Genomic DNA, 17,595 nt, shown 5'->3' on the forward strand with positions numbered 1-17,595 from the left:
TATTTATCTTTGATGTAATAACGATGATTTATTTCTTCTAAAAGCAGAAAGAAAACTAATTAATTTTTCTACAATCATTCCAACTAGTTTTTCCACAATTGTTACTATGATTGATTAAAATTTTATTAGATATTTATCCTTGTCGAAGAATAAATCAACCAATTTGAGACTTCTGTCACAAAAACGTACCATTTCACAGTGATGAAAAAAGTAATAACAGTGATACTTGAATAAATTGCATTAGTTATACTTGGATAAAAATAAGATTTCTTTCACAATTCGTTTTTTCAGGAACTATTCAACCGATTTCGCTTTAATTTTTATTTTTCCATGTAAAAATTCATGTAAAAGGGGTTTGAACTTTACATTCTTTAAAGTGATGTAAAAAATTGTATACCTTACAATTCAAAATTTCTTTCGACTTTTATAAAAAATATCCAAAAAAAAAATCAGTATTTACTAAAACTTATATTTTGAATGAAATTATTTTTGGATAAACGAATTTTATAATTATGTGCAAAAAAAGTTTTCAATTTGTCTAAAAAGTTCTCGAGAAAAGGAGAATTAACATTGTAATAACATGTTAAGAGGAATTAACATTGTGCACAATAAGTAAAATTAACATTGACTGGTCCAACAGCTCTCCTGACCAAATTGTTGGGACCATATTTCCCAGATTACGGCTACCTCCTACATTTTGAGGGTAAAGAATCTAAACCCGCAAAAACAATAGGTATGTTTATTCAGAGAAAGTATGTTTTGAAGTTTGATTTCATGACTTAAAGTATTGTTTGCATTAATTAATTAGCGTATCTGAGGTCACCCCTTCGAACCTTCAAAATTGAGTCCTAGAAAATTAAGATCAAAAGTTATCCAGGGTGATCCGTTTTTTTTGGTGCATTGTTTACAGGGTGCGTAGCGTTTTTAAAAGGGCTTAGAGGTGCTTTTTTTTTTTTATTCGGGGTTTGTAAAAAGTGCTTAATTTTCCCTTTTTCTAAATGAGATTTTTTCTTTACCACGCTGATTTTCGCTGCGAATTATGCAAAAAGGCACAGTTAGCATTTTTCTATTCAACGCTTTCACAATTAATTCAATCCCAATCTATTTCGGCGTATTGTCAGTGCGCAGTGTATGAAAACGCCATTCGTTTTATATGATTCAAAACTTCATGACTTTCGACAAATGTCAAAAACAATGCCAAAAGTTTGTTTTTTGACACGTCGGTTAAAACAAGATAAAACCATTACTGGTCAAAAACTTTCTAACCCTGCCTAATTATGATATTTTTTAAAGTGGTTAAAAATATTTTTAAAGTGCTTAAAAGGTGTTTATTTTTTGTTCAATAATTTAGCTACGCACCCTGGTTTACCAATATTAATAATATAGATTCTATTATACACGAATGCCTTTTTTTTCAAAGATAAATTTTAAGAATAAAATAATTAAGTTATCAGTCCTTATCGTTTTGAAAAGCGATCGTAGGAAACCATAGGTTGATAATTTATGTGAACCTGCGCTCAAATATGTAAAAAGTGATGACCAGCAAAATTTTCCTACTTAAATTTTCCTACAAAACTTAAATTAACTTAATTAAACTACTTAAATTAACCTACAAAATTTTCCTACTTTCCTATTTTTAAAAAAAAGTATTCAAAAGTATTTTGATCTAAACATATGTATTTTATGACTATAATATTTAGTAACAGTAGTTACGAACGAACTGCTAAATTGAAAAATTGAATATGGTTTTATAATTTCAATTATAATTTTTAGGTTAAAGATAAATAATTCTAAAATTTTTTTAAAAGCATTCTTTAGCGCGTGTTTTATCACAGGCTATGTGTTAAAATTTTGGGAGAACCACTGAGAGCTCTAAAACAGAATGGCCACAACCGGGACAAATTTTAAAAACTGGGGCAAAAGATTGAAGACGCAAATTGTTTTTAATAATTTCTATACATAAAAATACATTTGTAAAACAAAATAAATGTATTCCATAGAACGGTGCCAACTTGCTTCGTTCTGTGGGATTTGTCAATCCAGGGGTAGAAAGTTTATGTTAAAGTTATATTGAGCACCACTACATTAAATTAAGTTTTCATATAGCATGCCACTTTGTTGGCGAAACCAAACAATGTAATAGATAAAGCAAATGCAGCAACAACAATAATACAACCACTAATCTACAACCAGAATGTTTCATTAGAACTAAAAAAACTGCTATATAAATCAATGATCAGGCCAGCTCTCACATATGTCTCACCTGCCTGGACAACCATACCGGAACATCTCATGAAAAAACTCAGCCAATGCCAGAACAGGATACTCAGAAAACTCACCCGTGCCAGATGGTTCATCAGAAATACAAATATTCACAAAGACCTCAAGATACCGATCTTATCACAATATATTTACCAATTAAGTGCAGATTTCTTTGGCATAAAATGCAATACAGTACACTTCAACCAGATATTCAATTTTGAAAATTATAAAATAGATATAAAATTAAAACCAATAGCTTCTCACTTAACATCCGACGCCTCACATCACAATCATCAAAATAAAAAACTAATCACAGATCCACCCATAGTATCAGATTAAGCAACAATACTAACAACTTGATTAAGCGTTTCCCCACGATAACCATCTATCTACATTCAAAGCCACACATAGTTTAAAGCAAGCTGCTTCTTTCCATTATTATTATTTACTAAAGTAAGGTGCTTGAATTCTTTAACAGCCACCACATAGACTGCTAACCATAAAGATCTACAACAAATATAAAAAAGAAACATGATGGATGGGATAGGGGCAGCTGCGAGGTCCAGGTGCCCAGCTCTCAACTCAAGACAAGACAAGAAACCAAACAATGTTATGCATGTTTTAATTTTTTACCACTTTATAAAATATTTTGTCGAAAGCGGAGCATTTGATATCCCTGTCTAAATCAACTTAATTCTTGAAATTACAACCGTTGAAATTTTCAACAGCCTGATGAAAATTTCGTTACCACTTTTTAAATTTTTTCCCGATTGTGGTGAACTTGTAAAATAACTGTAGGTATTGACTTACTCTGTGAAGGGCTTCAAATCAGCAACTATCTCTGATGGCTCAGTTTCTACAATAATTGGTATTTGTGGGGGTGGAATAGTACCTGCAAATGAAAAGAATCATTAGGATCGAAACTTCTATCTGTATGTTTACACACATAAAGATGGAAAAATATGCGATAGAATCATTTTATTTTGGCGTGTTTTTCTTAAGAGAGCAGGATATCCACGCCAGTCAGTCATTTTTTTAAAAGTTATAACATCGATATAAGACTGTCTGAGAAAAAGCAGTTAGTGGTGGATACTGGATAGTTTATTAAGAGTCGTAAGGGCTTAATATACTGCCGAGAACTAGTTGCAAATGAAATGGTTTTTACTACCAGTTTTTTCCCTCTCATTTTCAGCCCCGATCTGTATGTGTGCTCGGGTGTTCATGCATTTGACTTAAAGTGGTAGTAAACAAATTTGCAAAGTGGTAGTAAAATAACAATTAAGTTTGGAAGAATTTTCTAAAAATAAAACTATTGAGTCATCTATAAGTATAATTGGCCAACAAATAAGTGTTATCGTCAAATTTTTTTTTTCATTATTGATAAGTCGTGGTAGACACCGTCGTTGAACAGCAGATCTAGTTTTTTGGGTATACGACTTTTAATTTTCAACTCTGTATCTTTGTAATTTTGAACCCAATCCAGAAGAAAAGGGAACTCCTGGAACAAGTATTGGAAGAAATTTGCCTACGTGGAGAACTTTTCGATGGAACTAACCACTTTAGCATATTAAACCAACTCCATGTGACTAACCGTTACATGGAGAGGAAAATTACAAAAACCTCCCACGGTTATCCTGCCGGCAAAGGAAACTCTAACCCTTGATTCATCTACCACTGAGGATATTTTACGTCAGCATTGTGGTTGGTGCAAGTCGGATGCGGAATTTACATGGACCAACCATCGCTGGGAATCGAACCCAGTTCACCTCATTGGAGGCGAACGCTCTGTCCCCTGAGCCATCATGGTTCAGTTGTGGTAGTTTAAATTTTTTTTGTGAAACTTTAAACTCCAAGTTATAATATGCTAAAACGCTAATGTTTCTACCATTAAGAAAACTAATTCTCAACAGCCGTATAAATTTGGAGTTATGTGACTGGTGAACAATGGTGGGCTTTTAGAAGCAAATAGTTTAGTATCCCATTTCTGGCAAGAACGTAATAAATAGCGAAATGCTCACAAGCTGGAATATGTGATACAATATTAAACTATTTAAACAATTTACATTTTGATTATTTTGGTAGGTTAAATACTCGTTTTAGGTAGTTCATCTTTTTTAGCAGTAAAATAAATAGCAATTTCTTAATGACTTAAGCAAAACGAAGTAACATACATATAGTGATAAAACAATTGTATAATATAAAATTTTTCGATTATTGTTTTAGAAAAATTTTACTGCCTGTTACCTTATTTATCTATTTGTATTTATTACCCGTTATCATAATTGTTTTAAATTTCTTGATATATTTTTACTGTCGATTTCTGTAATTAACTACGTTTGAACAATTTGTTTTTATGAATATGAAAGATAAAAATGGTTTAAACTCGAATAAAAAAAAGAGAAAAAGTCCCCACCTACTTAGCGTATTTTTTACACTACGCGTGTTTCTAAAGCTGATACTGAATGGCAATTATTTTCTTTTTTCTTTCATTTGGCTAACTTCCCAGCAAACGTAACCAGTAATTTTTTTTTCTATATTTGCTCTCAAAAAAGAAACAAAAATCTTGATGTATCCAAATCATAATTGAGATATTTTCTTAGTGAAGAGATGGAGATTATTTTTACTTTTGTTTTATTTAGAACGGTTGGCAGAGATGCAATGTAGAGGGAGAATTATAGTATAAGAATAATAATTAAATAATAGAAATTAAATAATCACTTTTTGTCATTTAAATCGTTCATTTTTTTATAAATTTTTTTTTCACTTCTTATATTTATTCGTAGATCCCATGAAGGCTATTCTTAAGCTTATGGTGGAACTGGTGGAAATTATGAAATTGAAAAATGGAATGAATGGATATAGGTTATATAAAGATCGTCATTTATTCAATTATCTTATTGCAGATCATATAAAGGCTATTCAAAAATTTAAAGTGGAAATTATGAAACTGAAAAATGTAATGAATGGATATAGACCAGGGATTTCCAACTGGCGGCCCGGGGGCCGCATCCGGCCCGCGAAGCCTTCTTTTGTGGCCCGCGAACTAAAATATATTAGTTGTAATTTTTTTGCGGACAATTTTCGTAAAAATTCTATATGGGCTTAAAGTACTTTTCTCGTTAATAAAAACCTAATTTTTTCGTTTCGGAGAAATTTAACATACCAACGGTGCAAAGAAATTTATTTTTCAGGTTTTGCATCCAAGAAAATATTTATTCAAATATAAAAACAATCGTGTATGCTGCTCTTTTTTATTTCATTTTTTTTGTATTTTGTGAATATAATTTAGCATGTGAGTATCAGAAATTCTCCAATTTAACTTTTTGAAACCACTCATTTTGGACGAAAATATTTACACACACATTTGTAAATTTTAAATCTAAATATCTATTCTCTGGTGGTTGCAGCAGACAAACCTCAATTTTCTCATTGAATATTTTGTGTACTACTATGTAAGTTTTAATACCTTAACAATTAGATATCTGTTGCACATTAATTGTTTAATACATAGGTGCACATTAAAGTTATTGTAGCCCCAATTTTTATTATTTATTTAATGTCTTTAAAATTATTATTAATAACAATTAAATATTTTAAAAAATCTACTTCTTATTTTAATTTGTAATTCAATACTTTTGTTTTCTACAACTTGGTAAAGCTCTGACAGTAATATTTAATGTTCCTTCAAACATAAAAGAGTCCTTTAAAAATTTTTGATAAAGTTGCGGCCCGCCATTTGATTTGTGTTTTTAATTGTGGCCCCCGGCCTCATTAAGTTAGAAACCCCTAAACCCCTAATATAGAACGTATAAAGATCTACATCGTCATTTATTCATTCATCCTATTGTAGATCCTATAAAGACTATTCAAAAATTTATGGTGGAATTGGTGGGAGTTATGAAATTGAAAAATGGAATGAATGGATATAGACTATATAAAGATCTACATCATCATTTATTCATTCATCCTATTGTAGATCCCATAAAGACTATTCAAAAATTTATGGTGGAATTGGTGGGAGTTATGAAATTGAAAAATGGAATGAATGGATATAGACTATATAAAGATCTACATCGTCATTTATTCATTCATCCTATTGTAGATCCCATAAAGACTATTCAAAAATTTATGGTGGAATTGGTGGGAGTTATGAAATTGAAAAATGGAATGAATGGATATAGACTATATAAAGATCTACATCGTCATTTATTCATTCATCCTATTGTAGATCCCATAAAGACTATTCAAAAATTTATGGTGGAATTGGTGGGAGTTATGAAATTGAAAAATGGAATGAATGGATATAGACTATATAAAGATCTACATCGTCATTTATTCATTCATCCTATTGTAGATCCTATAAAGACTATTCAAAAATTTATAGTGGAATTGGTGGGAGTTATGAAATTGAAAAATGGAATGAATGGGTATAGACTATATAAAGATCTACATCGTCATTTATTCATTCATCCTATTGTAGATCCTATAAAGACTATTCAAAAATTTATGGTGGAATTGGTGGGAGTTATGAAATTGAAAAATGGAATGAATGGATATAGACTATATAAAGATCTACATCGTCATTTATTCATTCATCCTATTGTAGATCCTATAAAGGCTATTCAAAAATTTATAGTGGAATTGGTGAAATTTTGAAATAGAATGGAATGGCGATGCATTGGAAAAGTTATTTTTTTACTCTAAGGAAAGGGGTAAAATATAAGATTTATCAGAGATTAAAAGGGGTGCTAAATACTTTATAAAGAGGAGAAAATTATAAATTTTTGCGCAGGACTTCTCAAAGTACTGTCGAATATCGCAAACTTCGATAACACAAATTTTTGATACAAGGAAAAATTCTTAATTCCCTTCACATTATGTTGGCAATAGAAAGAAAAAAAAATTATTTTAGACGAATGGATTTCTCAGTAACTTTGATTTAATAAAAATTATTTTTTTACGCTAAATGTTTTTTTATTCGTAATTTCTGAATAATTTAAAATGCTTTTGAGCTACAAGTGATAAAGACTTTCTATATTTTAATAATTTTACAGCTTATCCCACTGAAATAGAGCCACCTTGATTTCGAGGAGGTGTAGGCTCATAAATGGATTAGAAGACTTCGGTTATTTTTAACACATAGTAAATAGATTAAGTGATAGTTTCACATAGTAATTTTAACGTGATCGCCTCCCCAAGAAGAATTGAAGCCTAATACCAAAAAATTTTAGAAACCCATTTACTGTTATTTGAAAAAATAATTATTGCTCCAAATCGTATTTGCCGCAAGACAATATCAACATTTACTCTGCAAAATCTTCATAGAAAACGTTTTTTTGTTTAATTAGTTGCCCCCTTGTCTTTTTCATGAACTCAGTCCCCAATTAAACGTGAGGAGTTATTCTCAGTAAAGCTGTATACACAAACGAAAAAACAGTTTCGGTCTGTGGAAGAATTGTAAATTTCCTAGGCGACTTTATTATAAATAAAATAAACGATACATAGTTTTGCTAAAAAAAGAAAAAAAAACGTTTAGAATGGTTTTGAGCGAAATATATATAGTTGTTGATAAATTTGTATTTTTTTTTCAACTGCAAACAATAATGCGCCTTTTTACAAATGTACTGTCTTTTCCATATTTTTTCCAGAATGTTAGAATTGTTTTCCTTCTAGTTTGTTACTTCACTTTTAACAGGCATTTTTACTAAATAATTACGCAAAAACAACCAAATTATTAATTAAATAAATAATGAATAATCAAATGGGTATTAATATAATCAAGCTTCAAAACTCATTACCTGTCTTAAAAAAAAAGTTCGAACTCTCGGAACACCCGAGACCCTTCCAAGTAACGGTAATTATGACAAGTTCAGTTCCGCTTTACACTTTTTTGGAACAGCTGCATAGACAATACTCTAGCAGTGTTTGATAATTGGGTAGAAAACAGAAATAGTGTAAAAGATTATATAAAATGTAGATAGGTTTCGGATTATCTAAATTTATAAAAGATTGCTATCGTATTCTGATATCGCAAGCAGATTAAACTGTTATCATAATTATGAAAAATTCGAATAGATTTGTTATAAATAACACCCAATCTTTTCAAAATACAACGCTTTAAGTTGATAGAATGAAATTTCTTTTTTTTTCAACGTCTTACATGGTTCGAAGGTTGCCATTTCGTAACCCGTCATGAGAGGTAAATCTTCCAAGGGTGGCAGCGACATTTCGATGGCGTCATCTGCAAAATCTCGACCCACATGTCCTACAAACAAAATAAACAAATATTAATGCCAATCTCAGATTAACGCGTCATCTCAATCACTCTTTAAATGACTGATTAATGTAGAGGTTTGTAATCTGATGTAAGAAATGATACAAGATGCTTTAAAACCTTTCTACCGATGCATAAAGATATACTGAAACTTTTAATCATCTTAATTCAACCAAAGCTGACCCATATAAGAAATTTATTTTAAAATTTAAACATAGAAATTGCCTTTTTTTTAAAATTTTTATTTTATAAAAAGTACATTAATATTTTAAAACGACCATTATTTATTGGCTGATGAACAGAAAAATATTTCAATTTTAAAATTTTGAATTTTTGTGTAGCCATTCACAGATTTTTTGGGAGCGTACCTCCAGGCTTTATTTTTCAAGTCAGCCTTATTCATAACTCAAAAATATTTTACTCATCGACTTCAAGTTTGAGCCGCGATGAATCAGGAGGTAGTGCTTTCGCCTTCCATTGAGGCGAACCGGGTTCGAATCCCAGTCGATACGAATTCCGCATCCGGCTTGCACCGACCACAGTGTTAACGTGAAATATCATCAGTGGTAGACGGGTCATGGGTTAGAGTTCCCTTGCCTTCAGGCTAACCGTGGGAGGTTCTCGAGGTCTTCCTCTCCATGTAACGCAAATGCGGGTTAGTTCCATCAAAAAGTTCTCCACGAAGACAAATTTCTCCCAATACTCGATCCAGGAGTTCCCTTGTCTTCTGGATTGGGTTCAAAATTGCAAGGCTACGGAATTGAACATTAGTATTCGTAAACCCATAAAATTGGGTCGGCCGGCTGTTCAACTGTTATAATATAAAATAAAAACTTCTTATTTAAATTAACATTCTTAACGGAAGTACAGAGCGAAGAAAAAGAATGAATTATCCGGAATAACTTTTAATCTAAAGATCAAATTTTCATTTACTAGGACTCCGGCGACCGATTCGTATTCCTTAAGGTCTGGTTTCTTAGGACAAGCGCCTTATCTGGGCGTCAGCGGGACGTCAACGTCCGGCTGACGCCAACAAAATACTGGTTTGTTAGCTCGAGGCCTGGTTTCTTAGAACTAGCGCCTTATCTGGGCGTCAGCGGAAAGTTGATGTAGAGATGACGCCAAAAAAATACTTTTTTGTTAGCTCAGCGTGAGCAGTCGGTCCAACGCAGACATCATCTCTCATTGCGCATGCGTTAATAACGTAAACAAATATTTATTTTGAATTTGTATTGATTTTGTTATTGTCGACCAGTGTTTTAGAGAACAAAAAATGACTTTGTCCAAGAAAAAACACATTATAGCTGAGCTAAATGAAGAGTGCTATGTTTAATGAAGAAGCTATGTTTAATGTCAAAATCAAAATCTTGGCTGATTTAAACGTGCTGTTGGATGTTGTCCGCCATTGCTTCTGTGGTTAACGTCACGTTGTAATCCAACTGCAGTTGAGTTGGACGGCAATTTTAGTTCAAGATGAGAGTTGGATGACGTATACTGTCAAACTCACAAATGGACCAATCAGAGGTTAGCGCTGATTTCCAGCTGACGGCGTCCTGTCCTAAGAAACCAGGCCTTTACATTCAAAATATAGGAGTAGTCGCAATCTGGGAAATATGGTCCCAATATTTTGGTCAGGAGAGCGTTCTAAAGTTTGGACAACTTAATGTCAATTTTACTTTTTGCGTATTTTCCTATATCTCGAGAACTTTTTAAGAGATTCAAGAGAGTTTATCTAAAGGTAATTTTAGGCAAAAATAATTAGTTGTTATTTTTTGTTATTTTATTTAATAATGGTCCGATTTGTAAATTATACAATTTTTTTTACATAGTTTTAAAAAATTAAATGGTAAAATACGAAATTTAAACGAAATCGGTCAAATGATCCTGAGAAATCGAATTTTAAACAGTTATTTAATATAACCATTACAAACAGTATAACAGTATATTAACAGTATATTTAAATAATACTTTTAAATTTTATTGCGGCATCACGTATGAAGCGTTCGGTTAACAATGGAACCAAGTATATATCCACAAAAAAGTGTTAAGTTTTTTTTATTAAATTACTTTTTTGAATGAGCAAGTATTTAACAAATTTCGCAGTAAACAGAAATAAATAGATACAATAATAATTAGATTAATAAAATAACTAGGAGGCTCAGCCCCCTGCTCGCTAACGCTCGCCAACCCCCGAGAATTGCTACGCAATCCTATGTGGTTCACGCCGTGAACCATGGCTCGCTGCACTCGCTCGCCAATGAACACAACGTTCTAGCACAAAGACATAATATATTATCATCAAAGACATAGTATTTTATCATCAAAGACATAGTATTGTACTTATGTAGAAGAATTCTATCAATGTTCTTATTGGCTTTTAAAAAAAGTATATTAGCTATTTAGATTGTTCATGGTGAAAAAATCAAAACATTAGCTAAATAAGAAACATATTAGCAAAATAAATTATCAAATATTGCTTCACTAATATTCTGCATTTTAAAGCGTGAAAATTCAATGCGTAAATAAACGCGAAATATAAAAAAAATTCAATGCATTCAATACAAACACTTAAACGTTTTTTAGACGTTTAGGTAGCTCCCAGTAGAAAATATCAATTCAACAGCGGCCTTTTAAAGCATTCTCACTTCAATTAATTAATTAATTCCTAATTGAGTTTAAATTAAATATTGTCATGTTTTTAGTGCATGAATCTGAATTGAACAACCTGATAATGCTCACTCTTGTTATTGTTATCTGGCTGCTCACTACGTGCTCTTGCGCGCCGAATCCAATCAATTAAAAATGAAAACTGTTGCCAGAGCGAGAAAAGAAATATCATCGGTTTTATTGATACATACATACGTACGTATTAGCGTTTTATATAATATAGATATAGAAAACACAAAAATAGTTTTATTTATATACACAGAGATGCCAACTTGCTCCGGACAGCGAGTAAATATTTTCAAGTGGTAGTTTATGAATGTGATTCTTGGTTTAATAAATTTAATTTAGTATATTTTTATCCACCCCTATTTCTAAACAATTAGTAGGCTTATATAATTCACCACTTTTTTCAGATATGTCATGCTAAACCTTTTAAAAACTAGCAAAATCTGTTTAATATTTGCAAATTTAGTTTGTAGTTTTTTACCGTGTGGCCATACGTACGTATTAGCGTTTTATACAGGGTGTCCCAAAAGGTCGTTTACAAACTTAACATGCTGGTCTGTCATATCATGATGAACAAGATTTACATAGGAACTTGTGTCCGAAAATTAAAACTGTAACCGCTAGAGGGCGATAAGTGCAGGTTTGGATGAGGAGAAAAAAAATGATATCGATAGCGGTGTTAATATGATTTTTATTATAAAACATCATTACATCACAGCAAATGCTCAAAATTCCTTCCATTCGCCACAATGCACGTTTCACAGCGTCGGCGCATGGATTCACGAACCCGTTCAAATTGGCCAGGAATGTGTCGTGGACACGTGCTGCCGCTTCCGCGATCCTGGCGATAAGATCCATGTCCGATGTTACAGGTGTTTCGTACACTATGGACTTCATGTGTCCCTACAGGTAGAAATCCAGGGGAGTTAGGTCGGAGGATCACGGTGGCCATGGGACCGGTCCACCTCTACCGATCCAGCGATTAGGATAAATCCTATCGAGGTATTCTCGAACAGCGTAGCTAAAGTGGGCAGGCGCTCCACCATGCTGAAACCAGATGTTTCGGCGTGTAGCGGCTGGAACGTTACTCTTCAGATCCGGCAAAACTCTTTCTAAAAAAATGCGATAGGTATTTCCGTCGAGGCGTTCAGGTAGAAGGTAAGGGCCAATCAGCATGTCACCGATAATACCAGCCCAAACGTTTATGCTGAAACGTTGTTGATGTGCATGGGCACGTGTACATCTTGGGTTTTCATGCGCCCATACGTGCATGTTGTGCAGGTTCACGACACCATCCCGTGTAAAGCAGGATTCATCAGAAAACAAAATCCATGATGGAAAATCTGGCTGTGCGACCCGCTGTTGCAAATACCAGCGTGAGAATGCAATGCGTTTGGGATAATCGTCAGCGCACAATGCCTGTACTTTTTGGAAGTGGTAAGGGTGTTGCATGTCATCGTGCAGTATGCGCATTATGGTGGAACGAGCTACACCCAAGACACGTTCACCTTCTCGGAGACTTCTTTGCGGGTTGATGGCATACTCCTGTATCACGGTTTCCTCTACGACAGGTGTGCGTGCAGCACGTTCTCGATCGATGTGGCTACGTGCTACGAAAGCACCTGATTCACATAATCTGCGGTGCAATCGTCCAAACAAAACATGACTTAACTGACGTCTGTTTGGGAAGCGCTCTAGGTACGTCCGTGCCGCGGCTCGTCCATTTCCATCAGCGGCACCGTATACGTAATGCATGTCGGCCATTTCTGCGTTACTAAACTCATTCATCCTTCTCCTTCAACGTCCACGCCTGAAATGATTGTTTTTCCCACTCTCGCGTTTTCGTGCAATTATCGCCCTCTAGCGGTCGCAGTTTTAATTTTCGGACACAAGTTCCTATGTAAATCTTGTTCAGCATGATATGACAGACCAGCATGTTAAGTTTGTAAACGACCTTTTGGGACACCCTGTATAATATAGATTGATTAAATAAATAAGTAAAATGAGCAACTTTTGTGATAGTAATTGAATTATCAACCTTAAGCGTTTAAATGGGGAGACATCGATAATGCTAATTAGTTAGAGCTAAGTATTGATTTAATTACCAAATCAAACACACAAAAAGGTACTTTCTCTGAATAAGCATACCTTTTTCGACGGTTTGCATTCTTGAATATGGGCGTAGCCGGAAAATGTGGCCTAAATAATTTATGCCAAGAAAGCGGTCGAAAGTTAGGACCTCTTAATTTCAGTTTTTTTCTCAATTATTTCGGATCAAACAATTATAACATTCACACAATTGTTGTTGACGTATGCCCGTTAAGGCAGAGGGGTGCGATTGTTCTTGTTTTCCAGTGGCGCCACCTATGGCCAAGAATTCGACTTCTGCCACACCCATACGTCACACTCGTTTATAGGGCGAACCCATTTATACATCCAATCATTCATCCGCAGATCGTAATTTTGATCTGAATCAGAGAACGATCAATCTTCAATTTAGTACCTCCAGGGGTATTGATTTGTTCACTATTTTACTACACGGCCGGTGGAGTTCGAACCCACCCTCTCGAACATGGGCCCAGCTCCCTACTGATCAGGCAATCCGGACCCATTCACACAATTATAGCATTCGTTTATACAGAGATGTTTCCATACAAAATTATTTCTTAATAGAAACTCTTTTTATTAGATTGTTTAACGAGGATGGACATTTTTATTTGTAAGGGATGCAAATTTTTAAACTAAATAATTTTAAATTACTAATTTTGCAGTTTGCATTGAAATACGTCAAAGAGTTTCCGAGTTATAAGATTTCAAAAAAAGTCATATTTTTAAATTTTATTAACATTTTTGTATTTCGTCACTTAAAACTACACAATTTAGATAGTCGAATTATTTGTAAGTCGTGACAGTTGATATTTTATTTTTATATTATAACCGTAGTTGAACAGTCGACCCAAATTTGGGTTTACGACTACCAATGTTTAACTCCATTGCCTTGTAATTTTGAACCCAATCCGGAAGACTAGGGAACTCGTGGATCAAGTATTAAAAGAAATTTGCCTTCGTGGAGGACTTTTTGATGGAAACCCGCATTTGCGTAACATGGATCATGAGAGCCTCCCACTGTTAGCTTGACGACAAGGGGACTCTAACCCATGATCCGTCTACCACTGAGGATATTTCATGCCAGCACTGTGGTCGGTGCACGCAGGATGCGGAATTCGTATCGACTGGGGATTCGAACCGGGTTCACCTGATTGGAAGGCGAAAGCTCTATCCCCTTAGCCATCGCTGCATCAATGTTTTTTTAAGGTCAAGTGCCACTGCCAGTACGGAATTAACCGGTACAACGAAGATATTTCTCCTAATCTATCCTCTGCAAATATTAAAATACCCAATAAATATAATAACAACAACGAATAAATTAATATCAAATCGGATATAGCAAATATTTCGGACATTCACCAAAGTGACGATGTGATTGTTGACATTCACCCGTGAAAGTCGACGTTCTCTTTATTTCGGTAGTTCACGGTAGCTGTTGTTGTTAATTTACGTCGCACTAGAGCTGCACATTGGGCTATTGGCGACGGTCTGGGAAACATCCCGGAGGATGATCCGAAGACATGCCATCACAATTTTGATCCTCTGCGGAGGGGACGGCACCCCCACTTCGGTAGCCCAACGACCTGCGCGCGAAGTCGAGCACTTTACGGTAGCACAGTTTAACGAGGACCCATACCGCACACCCTCGGTCCCTACGCAGACTGATCCAAGTGGTCACCCACCCGCACACTGTGATGCTTGACTTCGGTGAACTGCTGGGAACCGTGTCTTAACGATCAGTCCACTGCGGGACTAGTTCACGGTAGCATATATATATATAATTTAAATTACTTGTAAAAAGTCATAAGTTCAACCGTCAAGTCACTTAGCAAATTCGTAGTTCCGTGAGTATACTTTTTTCTTTTTGTCGCTGTCTCTGGCCTGTGCTTAATAAGAGTAACTTTGGGTAGTGTCTTTTATGTGATGAATGTATAACGTAAAATTTAGATATTTACGTATAATCTAGTGAATACATTTTATTTTATTTTATAACCGTCGTTGAACAGCCAACCCAATTTCATGGGTTTACGACTACTTACGTTCAACTCCGTAGCCTTGTAATTTTGAACCAATCCAGAAGACGAGGAAACTCCTGGATCAGTACCCCCAGAGGTATTGATTTGTTGTGGGAACATGGAGGACTTTGAGACTCGACAGATTTAACGTGCATCAGTCACCATTTACTACACGGGGAGTCTTCGGCCGGCGAGGATCGAACCCACGACCTCTTGGATATGGGCCCAGCGCCCTACCGACCAGGCTATCCCGGACTTAGTGAATACATTAATTAAAAAAGACGTATGATGCTAACTATACATTTTTGGAGAACTAGACTTAATCCATTATCTGCTTGGCACTTTTTTTTTCTCGCATTGATGTGAAAAGTGCCTATATGTAGATAGTAGTAAGACAGTTATGCTTGATCTAATTATTTTACCACCTTAGTTTTTAAAGAATCACTATCACATTACTTCGGATGTATGTAAGAAAATAATTTAAATTGTTTAAATACATTATAGTAGATTTGCTTAGTCATTCAAGATATCCTGATTCAAGATATTTTCGTCATTCAAGATATTTTCGTCATTATTTTGTATACGATATGAAATGACTTGCCTTGCCAGTCTTAACTTTTTGAAAAAAAGGACCACGTACTTAACTTACAGGATTTATTCATGATAATAATAAGAAAACTGATACTAATGAAAAAATGGCAATACATTTGTGATTAACACGTTGAATGCCATGGGGGTCACCGGTGGCCGGCACTGAGTTTATTCGTGGCGGCACGTTGGTCACCGGCGAAGGCAAGATTATTAGAAACACATAATTCGAGTAAATTTCTAATTTTTTTATATTATTATCGTTGCTAAAATGGTTTGAAGAAATTAATGCAATATAGCACACACAAAAATAGTTTTATTTATATATACACAGAGATGCCAACTTGCTCTGGAAAGCGAATAAATATTTTCAAGTGGCAGTTTATGAATTGTGATTCTTGGTTTAATAAATTCAATTTAGTAGATTTTTTTCCACCATTGTTTCTAAACAATTCGTAGGCTTATATAATTCAGCACTTTTTCTGATATGTCATGCTAAACCTTTCAAGAAACTAGTAAAATCTATCTAATATTTGCAAATTGAACGGTAAATAAGTTCGTAGTTATTTACCGTTGTGGCCAGACGGGCAGACCATGTAAAATTAGTGTGGCATTCAACTTGTTAGTGAAGCAGATGTTTTATTCATTTAGCTACCAATTGAATTTAAAAAAAATGCCAATTACAAGATTTCAGGATACAATACAGTCAGTGATGTCATTAGTATACTTTGGTAGATAAGAATATTTTGTTAATCCAAGATAAAGCCCAGAGACACTAAAATTTTTTAGTAGTGGTAATAAGGTTTCATTAATCCTTCTTGGCCTACTGTCATCATACGTGCCAGCACGAAATGTTATCAATCTGGGTAAAAAGATAAAACTGATAATTGAATTAATTTTTTATCAGTTTATTTGTGGGAGAGGTTATAATAGTTTGATTTATTTAATTTATTACTACTTAGTTCAAAATAAAAAATACATCGCTACACTTGGAACTAACATATATGAGATCCGTGAATTGATTAAAATGTAATATTAATAAAAGTGAAACCAAAATAAATCTGTCAAATTAGCGATGCCAAAATTTAAGCTGCAACTCTTATTTATTTATTTTCATCCTGATTTTGTGTGAATGCTTTTATGATTTGCCCGTCGCAAAGGGGTTAATGCTTGAAGCGATTTCTCATTTAGAGATATCACTTTAAAGGTATGGGATTTTGCAAAAAAAATCATAGACGTTTTCTAAAAAAAAAAGAAAAAAAAAACTCAAATATGATAAAGTATTATTTGTCTCATATTTATTACGATTTTTTTTAAATTTTTGATGTTTATACGAACATATATTAACCAAACACTTAAATTATCATCAAATCAATAATCAAATAGGTGAGACACCAATCTTTATCTTTTTGTAAAATTGGTATGTTTCAAAAATTGAACATTATCGTTACCGTTTAAACCAGGGGTGTCAAATTCAAAAGCTAACTTAGGCTAAATAAACAATGCTTAACTTCAGGTGGGCCGCAAAAAAAAAATCTATGTTCATTGAAACAAATATTTTTATTTTGAATTGTAATAAACATATATAAAGTTAAATTATTGTTTACGTCCTGATACTTAACATCTTTTCTCTGCTATTATCTTTTTTATTTCGGGAGAAATTTTATTGGCCGA

General features: G+C 33.8%; 1 protein-coding gene across 2 annotated transcripts in view; it reads right to left on the reverse strand.

Moving 5' to 3' along the window:
• The window catches only part of LOC107452739 (protein SSUH2 homolog), a 42,927-nt gene that overhangs the window by 23,102 nt on the left and 2,230 nt on the right, over positions 1–17,595 (reverse strand). For both annotated transcript variants that reach the window (XR_015431461.1, XM_043044983.3), the window contains exons 2-3: positions 8,423–8,527; positions 3,073–3,154 (exon numbers count right to left, since the gene is read on the reverse strand). Coding sequence is in view for 1 of the 2 variants with exons in the window: in XM_043044983.3 (XP_042900917.1) it covers positions 3,073–3,154; positions 8,423–8,527 (187 nt within the window). In the remaining variant the exon portion in view is untranslated. The remainder of the gene's footprint in view (positions 1–3,072; positions 3,155–8,422; positions 8,528–17,595) is intronic.

This window comes from Parasteatoda tepidariorum, chromosome 2, assembly GCF_982258835.1.
Source record: "Parasteatoda tepidariorum strain Cologne lab strain chromosome 2, Ptep-v5.0, whole genome shotgun sequence".
NCBI classification, from domain to species: Eukaryota; Metazoa; Arthropoda; class Arachnida; order Araneae; family Theridiidae; genus Parasteatoda; species Parasteatoda tepidariorum.